At 37.2% G+C, this 20,043-nt stretch overlaps 1 protein-coding gene across 2 annotated transcripts in view; it reads right to left on the reverse strand.

Moving 5' to 3' along the window:
- PDK3 (pyruvate dehydrogenase kinase 3) overlaps positions 1-20,043 on the reverse strand; it is a 59,023-nt gene that overhangs the window by 29,761 nt on the left and 9,219 nt on the right. Inside the window, exons 2-4 of one of the 2 annotated variants that reach the window (XM_041124706.1) lie at positions 8,556-8,592; positions 6,873-7,014; positions 461-532 (exon numbers count right to left, since the gene is read on the reverse strand). In XM_041124706.1, the coding sequence (XP_040980640.1) occupies positions 461-532; positions 6,873-6,982 (182 nt within the window). In that variant the 5' untranslated portion in view covers positions 6,983-7,014; positions 8,556-8,592. The remainder of the gene's footprint in view (positions 1-460; positions 533-6,872; positions 7,015-8,555; positions 8,593-20,043) is intronic. The other variant, XM_030019529.2, reaches the window with a different exon arrangement.

Below are 20,043 nucleotides of genomic sequence, written 5' to 3' on the forward strand. Positions count from 1 at the left end.
ATAATTGAAGTCCATTAAAAAAAAGCTTTAGATAAAAACGACTGACACAGTGAAAGTTTTCAAAATATTCAAAGTATTAATTATTAAATAAATTGGTAAATAAAATAAATTAATACACATTATATACAACGCAGTACTAAGCTCAATGTATACTAAAATGACATTTTAAATCACAAGTGTTTGATACACAAGTATATTCTCACAGGCATGTTGTCTTCTCGATATAGCCTTGGAGGAAGCATTTCATGCCGTTTCTTAAACTATCAGACTGTATAAATGCAGAATATATTGTTCAAAAGCACTTGGATACCTATATTCTGCTCCAGCTTACAATTTTGGCCTTTGCTGCACAAATTCTATCTTACAAATAAGATCACTGTTATCCTTTAGTACAAAAACACTTGGTTTTTTGAGACAGATGATTTTAAAATGAACCATCACAAGAGAACAAATTACTCACTCATCCAGAACATGCGGATCCTCAGGACTTTTATTTTCGTATTCTAAAAGCTCAAGGAAACTCTGCATGTACCTGAAATAAGCAAAAATGATAAAGGAGGAGTTAAAATACTTAAACCTAGATTACTTCTGAATTTTTTTTAATCTTAAGACTACAACCTCATCTGAAACAATGGAAGCATAGTACACAGTTCTCTGCAAAGGCTAAAATAAAGTGAGATTCTGCAACAAACAGAAAGAAAGCAAATATATTGAGTTTAAAAGTATTGGTTATGACCCTACAGTCCACAATTCAGGAAAACTGCTATATAAATCAAGCAGGTCTGTAATTTCATGCAACTTAGTTCATCCCTGGATCTTGATTTCCTGGTCATCCACTTTGTACTTTGTTAGTCTGCTCCCACATTCCTCAGAGCGATCCAAACTTCCTTCCAAAATAAAGCTCCAGGGAACACTCCCCAAAAGCCATGCTAACAAGACTGCACCAAGCTGGTCCCACCACAGTACTCCAGAAGAGTACGCACCTTCACACACTCCCACATCTCCTCATACTGTACCCCCGCCCACCCAAGCCTTTTCTTCAGGTTGAACAGTCCAGACGGCTTGCTGAATATCTCTAAGGAGATTCTCAGCTTCTTCCCATATGAAAGATGCTTCAATAAATCTGTGTCATGAAAGAAGTGACAGCTTCTCTTGTGGCAAAGTCAGTCAGAAGAGGTTATTAGAAAGCTGCTCACCCCCACTTGTCATCATATAATATTATGCAAGTCCTGTTTCTGAAGATCCAGGACAACCACCACGCTTGAGAAGCAACACAGCAGGTGCTTTTTACTACAGACCTCCTACCAGAAATCTCAAACAAACATCAGCAACCCTGCGCTGATGCTGAGGCTAAAACAGCAATGAGTATTTCTGGTACTGAAGGCAGCCGATACCTGATTTTTGTGCTGTGTGGATTTGATTTGCTGTCTACTATTACTGCTATGCTGTATTGAGATTCGTACTCCAGAATAATCAAACATTGCTACTCCTGTGTTGAAGGATCAACAGTTCTACTAGAGCATCAGGCAGGGGCAAGCCAAGTGTTTCTCTCATCTAATGCAGGAAGTAATTGTGCAGAAAACTCAGTCAGAAAAAGACTAAAGCAGGTCTCAACCAGAAAAAAGCTGCCAAACATGGTCACCAGTCTTCAGCACAACCAGCAGGCGGAACAGCTTCTGAGGTCATTACACTGCAACTGTGAACTTAGCACCAATGAGGAACTGTGAGTTTCTGAAACAAAGCAAGATTACACAAACTAAATGCTCTAAGGAAATTTATAAATGTGCTAAAGTGATTTCTCTTCAACCTCTGTGGTGATGGAGAAACTATGGAAACAGGTAATGCTTTTCCTTTAGACAGAGTTATCAACAATATTTAGATGTCTCTTTCTGAATCTAAAGTAAATTGATGTTACTTTAGAAGTCAAGATCATTAGCACAAGCACTGTATCCAGCAAGTTAGAGGGACCAGCTCAGAGAAAAGGTTAACTTAGATTTGAAGTTACTCAAATTTCTTCCATCACTTTTACTACTTCTTCCAATCCCTTGACTAAATGAAGCTAGAAAAAAGTAATCTTACATCAAACAAATCTAACCCACTGTCCAATGCCTACCACTATATGTCATCCAACCCGGGATGTTGTAATACCCTGTATATTATCCCAAGTCTCTAAATAAACTCAGAGATGCAAATGCTGTACATTTTTCTTTTATCCGGTTGTAATTTCCAGCTTTTTCACAAAATTCATCCCCCCCCGCTCCCTCCCAAACAGTTCAAAATTAAAGAAATTAAGTAAAAGCTTATTTAAAAGGAAATTTATAACTCTGGTTAGCTGTAATAAATAATTCACAACATTGTCTTCACCACCACCACCATTACAATCTGCCTAACAGTGAGCAGTCAGCAATGCAGTTCACTCCTGTAATAGCTAGTGTGTGTAAAAAAGGTCATTCCCCTTTCATAAAATTCATCTATTTCCTTGAATTGTCTTTTCATTTGAACTGTGAGTGCAGATATGGATAAATGATGGTGGTAACTACAGGATTTATTAAGCACTGAAAAGCAAGACCTTGTGGTGTTTTAAACACACTTCACACACAATTACCAGCCAGCTAGAATAAAGGAGAAAAGTACCAGAATAATGGATGACTTGCTATACTATTAGTAAATGGATACAACTATACAGGACACAAATCTACAACCCCCCCCCCCCACAGATGAAAAAAAGAGAATGTCAGTTATATTTTGCTATCTTTGGTGAGTCACCAAAAGCAGAAATCAAAGCCTATGCCCTTCAAATCTGTTGTCTTTCCTGTGTTTACTTTTTTGTCACAATAGAGTACAACTCATTGGGCAAGCTCTTTGGTTTCAAGCACCCTTTAGCCTTGTTCTTTTGTTAATTACTGCCAGGTAGATTGAATTCTTGTTAGTCTGCCAAATGTAATAATTCTGGAATGGCACATTTCATACATGAAATCACTGTAAATGCCCATAATGTCAACTCCAGATTTTCTTTTCTTTTTTAATTAATGCAAAATACCTTTGCTTTTTCCCTGTGTGTATTTCACTAAGATTTGCTTTTTCCCTGTGTGTATTTCACTAAGATTTTCCCTTAGAATCTCTCTAACACTAAAGCACTGAAAAGATAAAACGTATCTCCATGGTAACACAATCTTGTTAGCATAGTCTGAATGTAAAAAATAGACAAAAAACAATTATTAATCCCCAAACTGTACTGATTTCTCTAATGGCTCTTTCCAAGGAGATAAATGGAAATTTATAGCCTTTTCCAGACAAAAGTACTAAAGATGACAAATTTGGTGAGGGTTAATCAAAATGTGAATTTTAGATATGACTGAGTAGCATATTGTGCAAACCTCACACTCACTTTAGATATTTTACAAGCTCTGACCTCATCCATTACAAGGTTTTATTGTAACCATTTTCCCTCATCACATCAAATTAGTGATGATATCCTTTATTATGTAATTCTGCCATGCGTTCAATATCCTACCTGCAGTGCACTTTAGCTAGAATGCCCTCTTAAAGCTGGCCTAAAAAAGGCCCACTTCTTTGGAACTAGGAAGTTGCCCATTAATTTTGAAAAACTGAAAATAAATTGCTGATCCCTAGCACACTGGCTGTTGATCTGTCTGTTATTTGGAATCACATGAGTTCACTGCCAGAACATACTAACTGTGTCGTTATTTTGATTCAATTTATTCTTTCCCTTGCTACTCCATGCAAAACATACATATAAACTAAGTTACAAACTCGAACTGGGACAGAGGTAATGTTTTACCTGCACAGACTGAAATGCAACACTTTTTTGTTGTTGTTGTTCATAGTTGACTTTGTGGGTAATGCCAGCTCTATTCAGAAAAGCACAGCTGAGTAGCACAAAGGAAGGACACCTGTCCTGCCTATCCTCATTGCTGCACACATCAGACTAAGAAACCCAGAAAAGAAGGAGGAAAAAAAAAAATGCACCTTTCCTGAGAGCAATCAAGCAATCAGTTGTAAAATCTGTTAGGCAGTACAGTGCAGTCAAGGAGCGTGGTACGGGAAGCAAAATGCCTACAGCATGACCATAAAGATGGATTGATTAGAGAACCGAGAAGAGAATAGGGCTTGCCTGCAGCACGAGCATATTCTCAGAAATGACAAGATGAGTTTGCTTTCCCAGGGACCTTAAAGGGACTAGGAAATTTGTGCAATACAGAACGTCACTGCCTGGCTGGACAGAGGACTGATGGGAAAGGATCCATGCTATGCAGTAGGCAGGGTTAATTTGTTTTCTTACTCCACCAAACCTAAGTTCCAGCTGTTTACAGAGCCACCTTAATCTAATTTAAAAGTTTAATAAAACCTACTTTAGGAGCTTTTTGCATTTTTTGGCATGCTGACATTAAGGAATAGACTGGGAACTCAAATTTTAAAGCTCCAGCTAATCTGGAGTCTCACCAAAAGCACATAAAAACATAGGCTTCTAGTGCACAGTGGTAGCGTAAATAAATCAAATATGCTGGTGGCTACATAAATTAGTGACAATTAGCAAACAAACAGATTAAGGTGAATAATGCATTGAATTGTGTCTTTGCTCACTTGTGGCAAATGTACGTCAGATTTTTTTGTTTGCATGTTAATAAATTCTCAAGTTTCCTCAACCTATGGCATAGTAAAAATAAAGGATCATGAAATCTGATCTGAAAAAAATTCCTTCTTGAAGTATCAAACAAGTGCATCAAGAAGAGGTTTCTTCATTTTACAAGTTCACAAAACAGCTGAATAGCTAAATTTATATTTATTTATTCTACTTCATAAAATTCAGGAATCTCTTTCTAGATATGCCTAAACTTCAGATTTATAACTATGTTTCAAAACCTGCTATCAGCATAGCTGCATAATACTCAAGGTCATTCCCACTGAAGTTAATAAAACTGTTCTGTTTCGGTCTTTCACTGATACAGTAAATTTTGCCCAAGGTTCAGCACCAGTATATCACTAGGACTTATGATCTACAGGTAAATGTTTAAACAAGCAATAAAAACCTCTAAACAGAAGTATAAGAAAAACTTTTCAAAGCCCATATCTATAACCAGAAAAACAAGTCAGAAGTAACAAAAGTAACTAGCATGTTAAGATCACAAAAATATTCTTGCGTAATCTCAGTGAAGATATTCCTTGCTACAAAAACTGTTAGTTAACTGAGGATCAAAGTTAGAAGAAAACTACAACAAACGTTTTGATTTCACACTTCCATCTCTGAGTCGGATGTCCACTTAAACTTCATCACAGTACAGTCTGATATTTTGGCACATTTAACAGAAAACTATCAGTCTATAGGTGTGATAGTGCAAATCACATGATCATATAAAATACATGACTTGGACAACAGTCTTACAGTCGCTATATATTCTAAGACACTCGAGACTGATTTTTTTTTTTTTTTTTTCCCTCTCAAATCAGTAGTATCTATTGCAGTGATAAAAGTCATACCATGAGTCCTCAAAACTCTAAGCAAAAATTCTGAAGCGGGCATCCACTCTAAACACCCATTCAGTTCCTTTGCCAGAAGTGATCCAGATGTTGCTCAACTCTGTATTTGCAGGGCAGAAGCATATGCCACAGAACATATATTTGGACTACAAGAATTATGCTGTAGAACCACTTCATTCACCTATCTGTCCACTTTTCACTGAAGACAGCTTCACAAGTTATCTAGATTAGAAAAGCCTAAAAGGCTTGCATATTATCCACTCTTTCGTATTTGGCATAACAGCTTCCAGTAACATGAGACAGATGATACAAGCCTTTAAACCTTACAAGCTGCCACTTAACCACAAAGTAATTGTTACTGTGTGGCTCCATGGCATTTACATTTATTTGAAGCACTTAATCATTATGTTTGAAATGGTCATCAAGACAGCTAGTGTTACCTTTCATAAACAAACATATTTAAACCAAAGTACGCAGTATCACATACCCTAATTTATATTTTCTAAGTCTGAAGCTTGACAAATATGAGACCAAACCCAGCAGTCAATGTCCAGTCAACGTGGAATTTTCTTGGCTCAAGGGCTATGACTGAACTTAACAGAAGCCTACATTAGTTGCTGTTTAGTTAGACAAGCTGTTACTCAAAGGGAAGTCTGTTGTATACTGCAAAGATATTTTCACATCAATTCTTTGTGTCAAGTATTTGCAGATAGAGAGACAATAAATACCCCACAAACAACGATTTTTTTAGAGCTTAATACATACAAGGCAGTAGTCTCCAAATCTCACTGAACATGTAAGCAGGCTAGAAATAATTAATGTGGAAAAGATGACAGGATTTTGAAGCACTTCGGATATACACTAGTTATTACAATGGAGAATGTTACTTACTGGACAACACCAGATTTCTGACCTGTTCTGTAACTTCCACTGAATACCAGGTTATGATTTTAAAGATATAGCAATAAGAAGAACAGATGGTTTAAATTTTCTTTCCATATTTTTGACAAAGGAATAATAAGGCAAAAGAACAGCTATTTCAAGAACTCATGTGTGCAATACAGTAAGGAATATTTTAAAAGCTTGCTCTTAGAAGTTATTGACCGATTCTAATTATCTGGGAGACAACAGTACGCTTTTACTAACTTAGAAGACTAACTTACAAATTCTTATCTCTAAGATCCATATTAGAGTATTTACTTAATATGAGACAGAAGAAAAGGAAACTTCATTTGACAAGAAACATGCATTATAAACAATTCAAGGCAGAAAACAGACTTCAGTTCAAGACAATTCAAGCTGAGTTGCAAGTAAAGCAACAAATATAGTGTTAGTTTTACACTCATTTTTCAATCCAATATTTTTAAACTTACCAACTCTGTACTAGCCCAACTGAAGGCCTGTTAAGTAAGTTATCAGGCAACAAATTGACTTCTCTCATTGTGTTAGCTAGTCGCACAGGAAGTTCTTTCCGCAGAAACATATAGGAAGTCTTCTCACATGCATTGTCACGACCTGTTAGAAGGAAGGAAAAAAAACAGATGTCCATTACAGCAGATCAAATTTTAGACTTCCCAGTGCTAGAATATAAAAAAAAAAAAAAATCCACTCATGGAAATAAAAACAGTTTAAAAATAATTTCTTTCAGTACCCACCTTCACTTCCCTCTCACTCCCAAGACATATTATATACTTTTATCTTCCTAGAGCTTAACTCCTTTTTTCTGACATTCTTCCTAATTTCACATAATCTCATCCTCTCTCCTATAAATAAAAATCTCTTATCCTGTAAATAAAAATCATCAAATACCAAAGACTTGATATTAGCTCGAAATAAGACCCCAAAACACTAGCTTTTATCAGTATGACTGTTCTACTAAAGTGAGCTTTTAAAAAGTACATGCTGCACACGTAACAGAGGGTAAGGAGTGAAAACAAAGGGACAAAAAAGAATGGCAACAGCTGGCTGATGTTTCATGTCACAAGGTTTTCAAACCTACTAAGTACTTAAACATTTCGGCAGCACCTGGAAAGACCAGCCAAAGGTCATCATCCCTCCTAGGACTAGCCTTCAAGATGCTCACTAGCTACCTGGAAGGAAAGTCCAGTGCTCATCACCACACTGCCATTTGGAAAAGCTGCAGCTGAGATTATCTTGGACTTTCACTTTTAAAATAGAGTTTTATCCAGCACAGTACTTTGAAAATAAAATAATAAAAAAACCCAAACAGTCAGCAAGCAAATAAAAGGGATCCAGCAAAATAACAATGCTTTGCTGCGGACCTAGTTGGAACAGTGATAATTCTCTGGAGCCACCCTACACGAACCAGAAGACTGATAGGACCAATAGCATTAAACTAAACTAGTTACTGGAGATACCTATAAAACTTTAACTACAAATATTTGAAAGTTTAAGATGTTAAGACTCTTGCGCAAGTAATTCAGATGGAAGATCAGACCTGACTTGACATACTTTTCGGTATTTTGCAGCATTTCACAAGTGGGAGAACTCCCCACCATAACTAATTTCTAAAGAGTCCAGGTAAATTAAAATAATAAAAAAAATAATCCATGTTTTACTTGTAATGAACAGTCAGTATTCTGCTTTTGTCTAGAAAGACAGTAAATGTCTTTTGTGATGATAACCAGTACAACCGCCTGCAAAATTTGTGAGCGAAGGCATAATACAAGCGCTATAAATTATGTTCAAGCAAACCAGAAAGCGTTAAAAGCACTGCTAGGCACACAATCACTGAGATTTGCAATTTGAAAGACTCAAGTACAAAGCAACCAGCACAATCAAGGTGATACTTTTTAAGACAGTCCCATTATAATCAGCTGAACAGCAGAGTTTTCACCTTCTTTGCATAGGTAACATGCATTGATGGATTAGCTCCCAAACCATAACACAGGCTTGGGGGAATATGCAGGGAGGATTAGGGTTTCCCTTTTTTCTTGCTCATTTAGGTATCATCAACCAGTGGATCATTAAATTCTATTGGTGTCAGCAATTCTATTATTGTTCTTCCAGCAAATATTTGGACCTATTTTACTTACTTGCATTTCCACATCTTCAATTACAAATACACACATCCTGTCAAAATTAGACAGAGGAAACAAGACATTACACTGTTGTTTTCTGTGAAGCACAGTAATGATTTCAGAGTTCAACCCTACAATTAAGTGAGATACCAATTCACCTGCAATAGAGGATTGACACTTGTTTGTTCACAAGTCATTGTATATAGTAGTTCTTTAGGAAGACTGTGGCTGGACAGCAGGAAAGACTCTGACTAGCTCACCATACACCTTCTGGGCTGGAAAAACCCTCAGGAACCAAGGCGATGACCGCTTCTTCCCAAGACTGACTGAGAGCAAGTTTAGTTATTTTCTAGGCAATAAGCAGCAAAAGGAATGAGTAACAGTCCAGACAATGAGGAAATGTTGACCCACAGCCTGCGGGAGTCTGGGAAAGGGCATGGGGGCCCTTCACGGACACAGTCCCTGGGTTTGTGCAAGGCAGACAACAAAAGCTGCTAGACTGGAAAGCAGGACTGGCTGAAGAGACCCACCTCCTCTCGTCCCACGAGCAAGGGCACATCTCTAACCTGTCTCACGCCAGCAGTTCTAAACTGTTTCTTTTTAAGGAGTTGCCTTGCTCTAACGTACAGCTATGTTTTAGGTACAGAGCCCTTTGGGGTCCCTTTGAATGCTCAGTGCAGGAAAAGGAAAGGAAGTTCTGTTTCAAGCCTGCTAACTTGAAGGCTTGCTTCACCATAACTTCAGTATATCTTTTTGGTTTGGGGCACGCCGTCAGAGTATCAGCTGCTTAGCTGCATGCAATTTATCTGAGCCTCCACAGAGTTGCTTCAGCTTCTAGAATAAGGTCAGTTTTCTGCTTGCCAAACAGCGCATGCACGGGATGAGAGGATGGCTATTCACTAGAATCAGCAATAATTAGATATCCTCCAGCTTTTGAAGCAAAAAGCATACTGTGTCCTAACAGTTGCTCCGTGGCTGCTCGTCGTCACAGCCCGTACAACTACATTCATCAAAATAAGGAACATCCTACTAATTACAAAAAATAAAACCTGAGTCTGTAAGTTAGGTATTTTCTGAATATAATTTATCATACACAAGTAAGTCTAAGTTCTAAAGATCTTTCCAGAAACAGCATTCTAGTAAGCTGTAACACCACTTTTGCAGGTTTAGCCTATAGTCAGATATAGGTTTTTTTATAGGTTGGCTTTATTTTTGCTTGTTACATTTTTTTCAAAATATACAGCAGTCTTTCTTGATTTTGTTATCACTCCAGCTGGGTCAATATACATTCCCAGAATCAGGCTTTTGTCTTAAGCACCGTAGGCTAAAGGCAGTTTAAATCCATCAGTTTCCGTTCAAGAGAATTTGAAGTCTCTCCCATGGTTAAAGTGAAAGTGAAACTTGTGAATAATCTCTCCTTGATTTACACTGCAGCCCCCAAGCAGTTACTCAGTAATACATATGTATAAAACAATGACCTGCTTACCTTTGCGTGAATTCAAATGGAACAAAGAATGCAGTATGCCCTAGTGCAGACTACGCTGCACTAGGCATCAAGGATTATATTTAGCTTAATTTCCAAAAATAGTGGGTGTTGTGTCAGAGAGTTGATTAATTATGGTGCACTGAAGCCCAACAGTAGCAGCAGACTTCAAGGCAAAATGTAATGACATGGAAGTATAACGCTAGCATGGCATTATAATATACTAGGAGTACAGTTTTTGTTATGAATTACTAATAGAAGGCCCACTGCTTTTATATTTTAAGCAATGCATTGCAAATACAGCTTTATGCCATCTTAAGTTATATGAAATTAGCATTCATTTTTAACTCTGAGGAGTCATGAATTTTCACCTATAAGTCACTGAATCAACCGTAGGAATACTGCAGAAGAGTCTGGTCAGAAGATGCAAGGATCACTGGCATAAAGAAAAAGCTTCACATACATATTTTATTTGTAATTTTACTGTCTTGAGTAGTCCTACAGACATCAGTGCAACTACTGGTTAAATACTGTACCAGAGACAGGATATAAATAGGAAAAGCATTCAAGACTTAAGAATAAAGAAAAAGCTGTGGGTCCACCTCAGAACAGCCATCCTGCTATCAATGGCCAGCAACAAACTCTGAGCTCCAAGGCGGGGAAGTGGGACCTCACTGTTCAACTAATGACAAAACAGAACCTACACTGCTAGGGACAGAAAAGTTTCTAATAAAGTTATCCATTCAGCATTCCCACCCTGATATTAAACCTACAGCAAGGCCTTTGCCTTCACTTTTACAGTCCACTACTCATTATTTAACTATTAGTGATTATTAAGGGTTCTTTTTTGTCTTGCCTTCTTTACCAGTGCTTTCCATCTACATTTTTTTTTTAAATAAAATGAGTATGTTCAAATTAAAAACAGCTAACCCACCACCAAAGACTTTTTCAAAGTTTTAGATTCAACTTTCTCTGAACATTGGATGTGCTTCCATTAAAATATTACACCTTTTATAACTAAGGATTTCTGTGCAACTTTTATATTCCTGCTGACTTTGAATAAAGGCTAGGTTAACATTTCATCCTATATAGTGCTTCAATACAAATATATATTCATTTTCTTTAAGTGAAGACTGATCTGCTGAGGTAGCATAGCAGTTTCTTTCTACAGACTCAGTAATGATATACAATATACCTCTGCTTAGCTGTCAAATACTTTAACTTAGATTTCAAGCACTTGTAACAAATGAGCACAACAAAAAGTTGTTAGTTCAACTTGTGCTTTTAATACTTAAATACTCAAAGCATTTGAGAAGATTTTAAAGCATTTTGTTTGGTTTTTTAAAATATTTTAAAGCAGATTAGAAGTTTTGGAGTGAGATTTCAAGATACTGAAAATTTTCTGCACGTCAGAAGTTAGGGAAGATTTTCATTTCAAGAAAAACAGCTAAAAAAATTATTTCCTTAAACTGGCAGCTGCATAGGTTTCCAGTATCAGCACCTCATTTGTGGATCTGCCCACATGCTACACTATACCCATGAAAGAAACATCAACTCAAGCAAGAGTTTGAAGGTCCCAATGCCATGTATGAGAGATTAGAAATACTAGAAAGGAGAGAATGCCCAAGAAACCAGAGCACCTGGAAGCCTTGGACCCTCTACAGCTTACTAAAAAGTCTGAATCCTGTTTCTTGAATTGACTGTTTCTAGGTACGTATCTATTGGAAATGTTGCAGTAAGCTGTGTTAACAGATTACCTACCCTCCAATATCTTGCTACCTGTGAGAACACAGAAAAACAGTCCAAGTCTTCAGATCCTTTCAAAAGCCAACAGAATTTCATTGCATAGTTTAGCTAGTCCTGAACATGTTAATGGAAAAAATAAAGGAAAAAAAACCCTACTTTTGGAGGTATGCAAATAATAACTGTTCTCATGTCAAACAGTTGAGTTGTTAAAGATTTTAAATACCATTTCTGAGGTACGTAAGCTGTTAGACACCTAAGATTCCGCATTAGGAAAAGAAAACTCTTTCAGAACAGTACATCAGAAATGCAATTATTTCAGTTTTCACAAGTTCTGCATTGATTTTTGTGACAAGAGTTCCACAGAAGAATTAAGCAATATTCTGCTTTAACAACCTCGTGAAGAATGGACAGATATATTACCGACATTGCAAATTTGACCCTTTCATTAAGTATGCAAGTTATCTCTAGAATTGAATTATACTTCATTAAAACTCCTGTGCAATTTGATAATCAATGTTTAATGCAGGCAGAACAGCCAAAAAAGGACATTCTAGTGGACAGCATCCATTTTATTTCATACATACACACTTATATACACAGAAACACACAAAGCAAATAGATCTCTAAAAGCATGCTTCTAAAAAAAACAGAAAATGGAAATACTAGAAGACTCAAAGTGAAACACTTCTTATCGACAAAGCCAAGAAGAAAGCAAAGACATCACATGATATACGGGGTTCAGAATTTTACACACATCAACTTTTATTTCCCAGTGTCTGTAATACAGCAATACTTGATTTCAATTGAACAATGATTCAGTTTTCTTGCTTTAAGTGGAAGAATTGTGAAACAGGATTCCTTCAATGAGGAGTATCACGTTAAGGCAACATAAAGAACAAACCATACAGCATACTACCTCTTTGCTATAGATCTACTCTGCTGCAGGGAACAAAGCAGCCCTGTACACTCTGCATGGTAGAAAATAACCCTATAAAGTAATTCTGTCTTCTAAGGGACTAGATTTTAATTCAGGGTCAAGATGCCAGATTATCTTTAGATTTTTACTCTTCTTAATGAAAGTTATACTTTCAAGCTGATTAAGAAACTCCCAGATCATACCTATGGTGCTTGTAACTTAACCCAGAATTTGACCAAAGAGGATGAAGGAAAAGCACATGTAAGAGAACACACTCCACTCAACACTGGTAAATTACATCAGTTTCTGAGCATCTTCTAAAAGGGTAGATGGACCAAGCAGAAATCCAGATGACCACAACAGTAAAACAGGTGGTGACAAAGGAATGAATGAAACTGACTGGATTTACTTAAGAAGAAACAGATAAAGAATACAGCAACACTCTTCAAAGCCTTACAGTTCACTACAGAAGAGGCAGCAGTAACCTAGTTCATCAAGGACCAAACAAGCATTAGACTCAAACTGCAGAAGACTCAAGTCATAATTTGACAGAAACTTCCTGATGGCAAAACACTGTAAAAGACAGCAACCTGCTCTGTCTTTTTGCCATCTCTTCTACTTGTGAAGTTAGACACCTGCCCCAAATCACATCAAGCTAGTTGATAGAGTCTCTGAACTGGAGATTAGACCGAACACTGCCTAACATTCTTTGTAGCCCTAATTCTCTCATGACCCAAGAGGAAGAAAGCCATCACCACGTATCTTGTCAATCACCTGCAAAAAGAAAGCAGTGCAATTTCACACAGGGAGAGAAACAAGAAAAATGGGAGAACTCTGAAGAAGTCAGAGTTAGTAAAAACGCAGCACGGATTGCATAAATTAAGTTATACAATAGAAGTTACTTTGACAGAAAAATGGCAATAAAAAGCAAGATATTTGTGAAGGAAGTAATCTTCAAATTATTTCAAATGATTACTACTGCATGCATACCTAGTGCAAAAACTGAAACAAATGTCAAGTGTCACCACAGCAGGTCTTTACAAAGGTTTAAAAAAAAAAAAAAAAGAGGTTGTTTAATAAATGCTCTACCATCTTCAATCTTCTGAACAATCTTACCTGTCTGGGTTAGTAAGTCACCCTATACAAAAGTCATGTAGAAAAGTATATTCATGGCCTCCTCTCTGCCCCCATCAAATCTTCAAAACTAGCACCAAAGAGAGATTGTGATGCCAATCTTGAGACTCTTTTGTTCAAGTACAAGTCAGTGTAACAGATTGACAACAGATACACCCTTCAACATACAGAAAATGAGAAGATACATTAGTCGAACAAGGATCTAAGCAGTGATCTCCCGGACTTTACATCAAACTAAGGTCAGTGGAGAATATTCTATGGACAACCACCTTCCATATAAGTCTTACATGACAGAAACAAGCCAGGGTTTTTAACAACACAGTGGGAATGGTACCTACACAAACATTGCTGCATTTGGAATGGTGACCATCCACGAGAGACAGTGTCTCTAAATGATAGTGGATTTGCTTATGCAGTGAAGTATGACACACCTGAAGAACTGATTTGACTGTTCTTGCTCAAGTTTAAGTTGAAAATATAGGTAAACTTATTTAAATGAGACAGTAAGACATTAAGATTTCATAAAAAGTTCACCCAGGTGGCATTTAATATTAAAATCAATTTTCTTAGATGTGAAAAGGTGTTTTTTCCACCAAAAATAAATCATGCCATTTATTCAATTAGACAAGTATCAGAGGGGGGGGAATAAGGTAAGAAAACATAAATAAAACATGATCCAGAAGGTTCGAGGTAACACAGGTCACAAAAGCAGGCTTGAACACATTAGGTCTTCTAAATGTATACATCATCAGATGGGAAAAGATTAAAAGTGGGATGTTTTGGGGTTACATATCAGTATTATCACTGGTGGACCTTGAATCCAAAGGAAATTCAGGAAGCAGAGACCTACTTCCAGACAGTTTTCTCTACTAATCTATTTTCCCTGCTTTGGGATTCAACTCTTGTCTGAACATTCACTCCTCTTTTCCCTGTTTTTCTCTTTCACCTTTTATCCCATAGTGCTAAGAAATGGAAAACAAATGTAACATTGATAACAAGGCCCACTCAGGCTCTAGGCATCATATGCCCATAGCATGTTGGAGGGAAAAAAAAAAAGTATTTTTCAATTGGAAGGAATGAACATTTATCACAGTGCTCCCTCTGAACCAGTATCTTTTCAGTTCCTTCCATTGCAGTGATGGAATTAGACTTCTGTTGCAAAGCTGGACCTAAAGAAAACTTTTGTTCTGCGTCCTACAACAAGAGGCACAAACAACGTAGAAGCAATTCACACACATGCAGCAGACCCTGATTCAATTCTGGCAAATGCTACAAATTGCCAGTGCAATACTACGCTGTCCAAGATTCAGATTACAAAAGGATTAGTTCCATACAGAAGGCTGTACACAAACCTTGATTTTGCTGCAGAAGAGGGCAGAAACTCAGCATGATACCATGAACTCCGGTTCCTCCAGAACATTATCAAATGCTCTCAGTTCAGCTGCCAGATTCCCACATTCATTAAATACCCATTTGAGAACAGACTACAGTAGTAGTCCTTCACAGTTGATGATCAAAGTCACCTGCTTTGAAAACCTAATATGGCTGTCACATCCCTAGCAGGTACTGGACTGTTGGGGTCACATCAAAAAAGCATCTGTAGTTTGAGTATTAACACTTATCTGTCAGAGGAGACAGGAAAAGAAGAAACTAAGTGCTCTTGTTAGTCTTTTCACCGCACCCTGAGGTCTAGTTCTCTCCATTAACTACATATCTAACACCAAGCTGAGACAGTAGATACCACACTACTTTAACACCCGTAAGTCCCACCTGTTGTATGTCTGAAAGGAGGGACTCCATTCAGAGTCCATAAAAACAAGATCAGAAGCCATTCACCTCCTCTCCCTGTGAAACTACTACTATTGAAACTACTACTATTGCTTTTATCTAGGGCAAAATAACGGAAGGAAGACAGGAAGGCAGGAGTGATCATATCTACTGTCTTCTCCTGAGCTTCCAGAGTACTTTTTAGCTCCTGTACAGACAAACAAAACAAACAAACAAGTGAAGCAGAGGGATGGAGAAATCTTTGAATGAATACGCAAGAAGATCAAGGCATCAGAGCAGACTGAGCAAAGGCTAAAACTAATAACTTGCTGCTGAAGCTAGGAAAACAGAACTAAAGAAGGATCGATGAATTCCACTGATTATACACCATTTCTGGAGCATGAGCTATACATTAAAAGGCAAACAAACCATGCTTGCACAGCACCAATAAATGTGGCTACAAAACAAAACAAAAAAAACCACCACAAAATCAAAACAACCCCAACTCCAAAAGCATTCCTAATCCCCAATAGAAATAAAGACATTTTCAGCATACTCTCTAGGTATTTATCTCACCAACCACTAAAAATACCAATCCCACAAAACACATACAGGGTTTGTTTGTTTGGTAAAAGACAGGGCTTTGTAAAACCCAGTGAAGATGACGAAGCAAAGGGAAAAAGAACACACACAACATAACTGGAGACACTGACTCTTGCTGACCCTCCCTCTCTACCACAGGCTGCCTTTGGGAAAGCTGCAGGTTGAAACTGGATTCCCTTTTCCGACCTACCACGTTGAGCTACAGGATAGCAACCACAGCCTGTACAGCTGTTCCAACACAGGTAGCCAGCAGATGGCCAAATTTAAGAATCTGGCCCAGACTAACCTTAGGTATTCAGCCTGGTTTTAGACATCTCAGACCTAAGCTTCAGCCCAAGCTCCATCACTGCTCTCTAAGGCTACTTCCACCAACACCTATAATTTTTTCATTACAGTAGCCTGGTTCAAGGACATGCTTTCACTTGGCACATATGAGCAGCATTAAGAGATTGATTCTATGTCACTAAAGAAACTGGAGTAACTCTGAAGTTTCAAAAATGAAACCTGAAGAATTAAGGACAGGAAAATTATTATAGTTCAGTAAGATCTAAAAATAACATATCACTTTTATGAAGTCTGAACAATTAAGTTTTGTTAAACAGCTACTGCAAGAAAACCGGCTAAAGCCAGAGGAATTAAAGTCTGCAAGTAAGCTTTCCCACATAGTTTGTTTCTGTTCTTCAGTCCAATTCCCACTACTAGTTGCACCTTTGCAGTCTAAAGGAAAGCACACTGATAGAGGTGCTTGAGTCTTCTCAGTCTAAATTATTCATGTTCACAGATGAAAGTTTAGTTAACACTGTATGACCACTGATTCCACTCTGTGCCATTTCATTAGTAGGTACAATCCAAACTAGCAAGCTCACATGCTAGTTGACTTTCCAGTTAAACTTTCCAACAGTCATGTGACAGCATACAGATAAATGACCAGAGCTGAACTACAGAAACAGTTGAGCTTAATAAACCATTTCTGATTTATGCAATTCAACAACAGATTGAAGCACTCTTTGACTGCCAGGCCAACTGCAGCACTTACTTTCTATTCCAAAGGAAAATTTCAGGATACCATTCACTAATGAGAATACATTAGCCTACATTCTGTTGTCTAAATGACCAGTCCAAATCCCATTCACAATCAAAGGTCTAGACTTTAATTTAAGAAGTGTTAAATTAAGCAAGTATAACTACTCTTCAATTTGTATACAGAAGATATATACTTACCTCCACTTATTTCCAAAATCTCTGAAAGAGTCAGCTTGTTTATGTCTTATGTGTATTAGTTACTACAGCCGTATAGATGAATACCACTGATGCCAAGAGAAAGTCAGTTCACATTTTCATGTAAATGCAGGTTAAGGACAAACTGTCAGACAGCTGTCATTAGCACAACTGGACAGCTCACCATGGACGAAATCACTACATTTATTATTAAATTAGCTATACACTGATGTAATAATAAATAACATAGTAGTAATAATAATATAAGAAGTTACAATATATAACTTGTGAACTCGAGTAAGCCTGTTTCAGTAAACGGTCCTCCAAATGAAACCAACTGCGCCAGCAAAGCAGCTTAACTTACTACTGAACTGGAACAGATAAACAGAAGGAATTAACAGATGCACAACACACTGCATATCTATCAAAGTCTTAGTCAAACTGCAACCATTAATTTTAACTCTTAAAGCCACAGCCTTCCCTTCATAGAAAAGACTCAAGGGAAGATGTATGTCTCTCAAGAGGAATCGATTATCAGGCAAACACTTGTAAAAGCTGTAAACCAGTACCACGTATTATACAGAGTAACCCAGATTAAAATAAAAGCATGAATTTTTAAAATAAGCTTCCCTGACCTAAAACTAAACTGCTTACCACTGAATTCTAATGAAGTAACTTTTTGAATATTTTAAAGCATTTGCCAAGAGAAAACACAGTAATCAAAAGGATCTATGACGTCTGATGCAGCAGCGCTCAATTACCCACAGGCTGTATTGTTTTTTTTAGACACATAGGCCCAAGGTTGTCTTTCCTTGGGGCAACTCTCAAGTAGGCTGAAAGTCAGATGAATCATTTTAGCAGCTAAGCTTCATCTTGCCCATATCACAGGCACTCCCCACAGCACATGGCAGGTAAAGAGCCAAAATGTTCTTAGGAGAAACCATGGCCCAGGTCAGGTTCCTGATCCTAGAGCGATCCATGCAACCCAAAGACTCCCTCCCTAACCAAGCGCAAAGAGCCTCTAAAAAACAAAAGTGGCTCTTCAAACTACACCAGCTCCTCTTCCACTAACACTCCTGAGACCCAAGCAGGGAAGAGTCTGAGAACAGGAAAGAGGTGGCATACTGTGCAGCACATCAGCCCTGGCCTACACTGCAAAAGGGCTCTACGGCTTTCAAAAAGGAGATCCTGGACAAAACAAATTTAGTGTTTTGTTCTAGTGACACCCAAAATTTTAAAACAAATTTAAAACTTTTTTTTTAAATGTAGATGAGGCTTGAAACACCAAGCCAAAGAAACTTTATTCCCCATTTGTTGCTCTCTGATCAGATTCTGTTACAATAAACTAACCAGAAAAGACTGAATTTTGCTCCTTTGAGCTTATAATCACCTTTTCTGCCCATAAAAGGTGAAGATCTATTTCACACTGAAGGTTACAATTAGATTTTCCAAATTTTTAACACTCTCCCTAAGCTCTCACAGCTTTGACAACTTCCTCCCTAACCTTTGTGGAAGACTTCCATAATTCCCCCTAACTGTTCCAGAAAAATACAAATCTCTGCTTTATCCTTCAGTCCCTGTCAACATGCCAAATTCCAAATCTCCAGCATAAATAAAATTAACATTTATGAACAAAGACTCACACAGTTAATACCAATTACATAAAAATACTGCAAATACCATATGGTCCAGTTTCCCTTCAGTCTCAGTGAGGTGAAATGTATTAGACTGTTAAACATCTTGCTAGAAAATGCTTCTGATTATTAACAAACCACATTGTAAAAAAGAAGATTAGAGGATTCCTCTATGCCACTGCTAGTCACCAGGGATCAAATGTATTTACCCAGTCTATAAAATCTTTAAGAAAAGCAATAAAGAAGGATGTAGCAGTTAAAAATGTATTTTTTATTTTTTTTTAGCAAAAAGCAGTTTTGTAACTTTTTAACTTTGCCTCTTTCTCTGTTTACACAGTCTTAAACACAATTTTGAAAAAATCAACGAAAATTTGCACAAGTGTATTATTTTAAGGAATTAAGTTGGTTAAAGTATTTATAATACTGTGTTACTTATTTTACACTGACTACAAACTAATGTGCCAGGTTTTTTATGTATATACAGAGTAAAAGTAGCCTCTTCCCAGGCAAAGAAAATAATTTAACTAACAAGACAAAGAAACATGTAAGAGAGAATGTCACATTTACATAGAAAGATTCAGAGCAAAAAAGGGTAATAGTCTTACTTGCTTACACACAAAGCATCAGAAAAAGAATTGTGTATTTCACAGTCACAGTTCAGTGCTCTAATCCATCCTTTCAACCTACTATCCCAAGACGAAAAATTACATTTAACTGACTCCAAGAACACACACAAAATCATAAACATATTTTAAAAGGGCTAAGTAGCAGCCTGTAAAATATCTTTACCAATTTTGGGGAAAAGGTGGCTTTTAAAAACTACTAATATATAGTAAGGATAACTGGCATCTAGAAGAGCTGCTTTAGTATAGTTACTATGGAATTAGATAAAACAATTCCTGAATTTATGCCTAATTCTATTACAGATTATATTGGTTTGGGCCATGGGGAACTAGAGAAATACTACTCACTCTCCACAGAACAGTACTGTGAAGATCAATG

Source organism: Aquila chrysaetos, chromosome 7, assembly GCF_900496995.4.
Source record: "Aquila chrysaetos chrysaetos chromosome 7, bAquChr1.4, whole genome shotgun sequence".
Lineage (NCBI taxonomy): Eukaryota > Metazoa > Chordata > Aves > Accipitriformes > Accipitridae > Aquila > Aquila chrysaetos.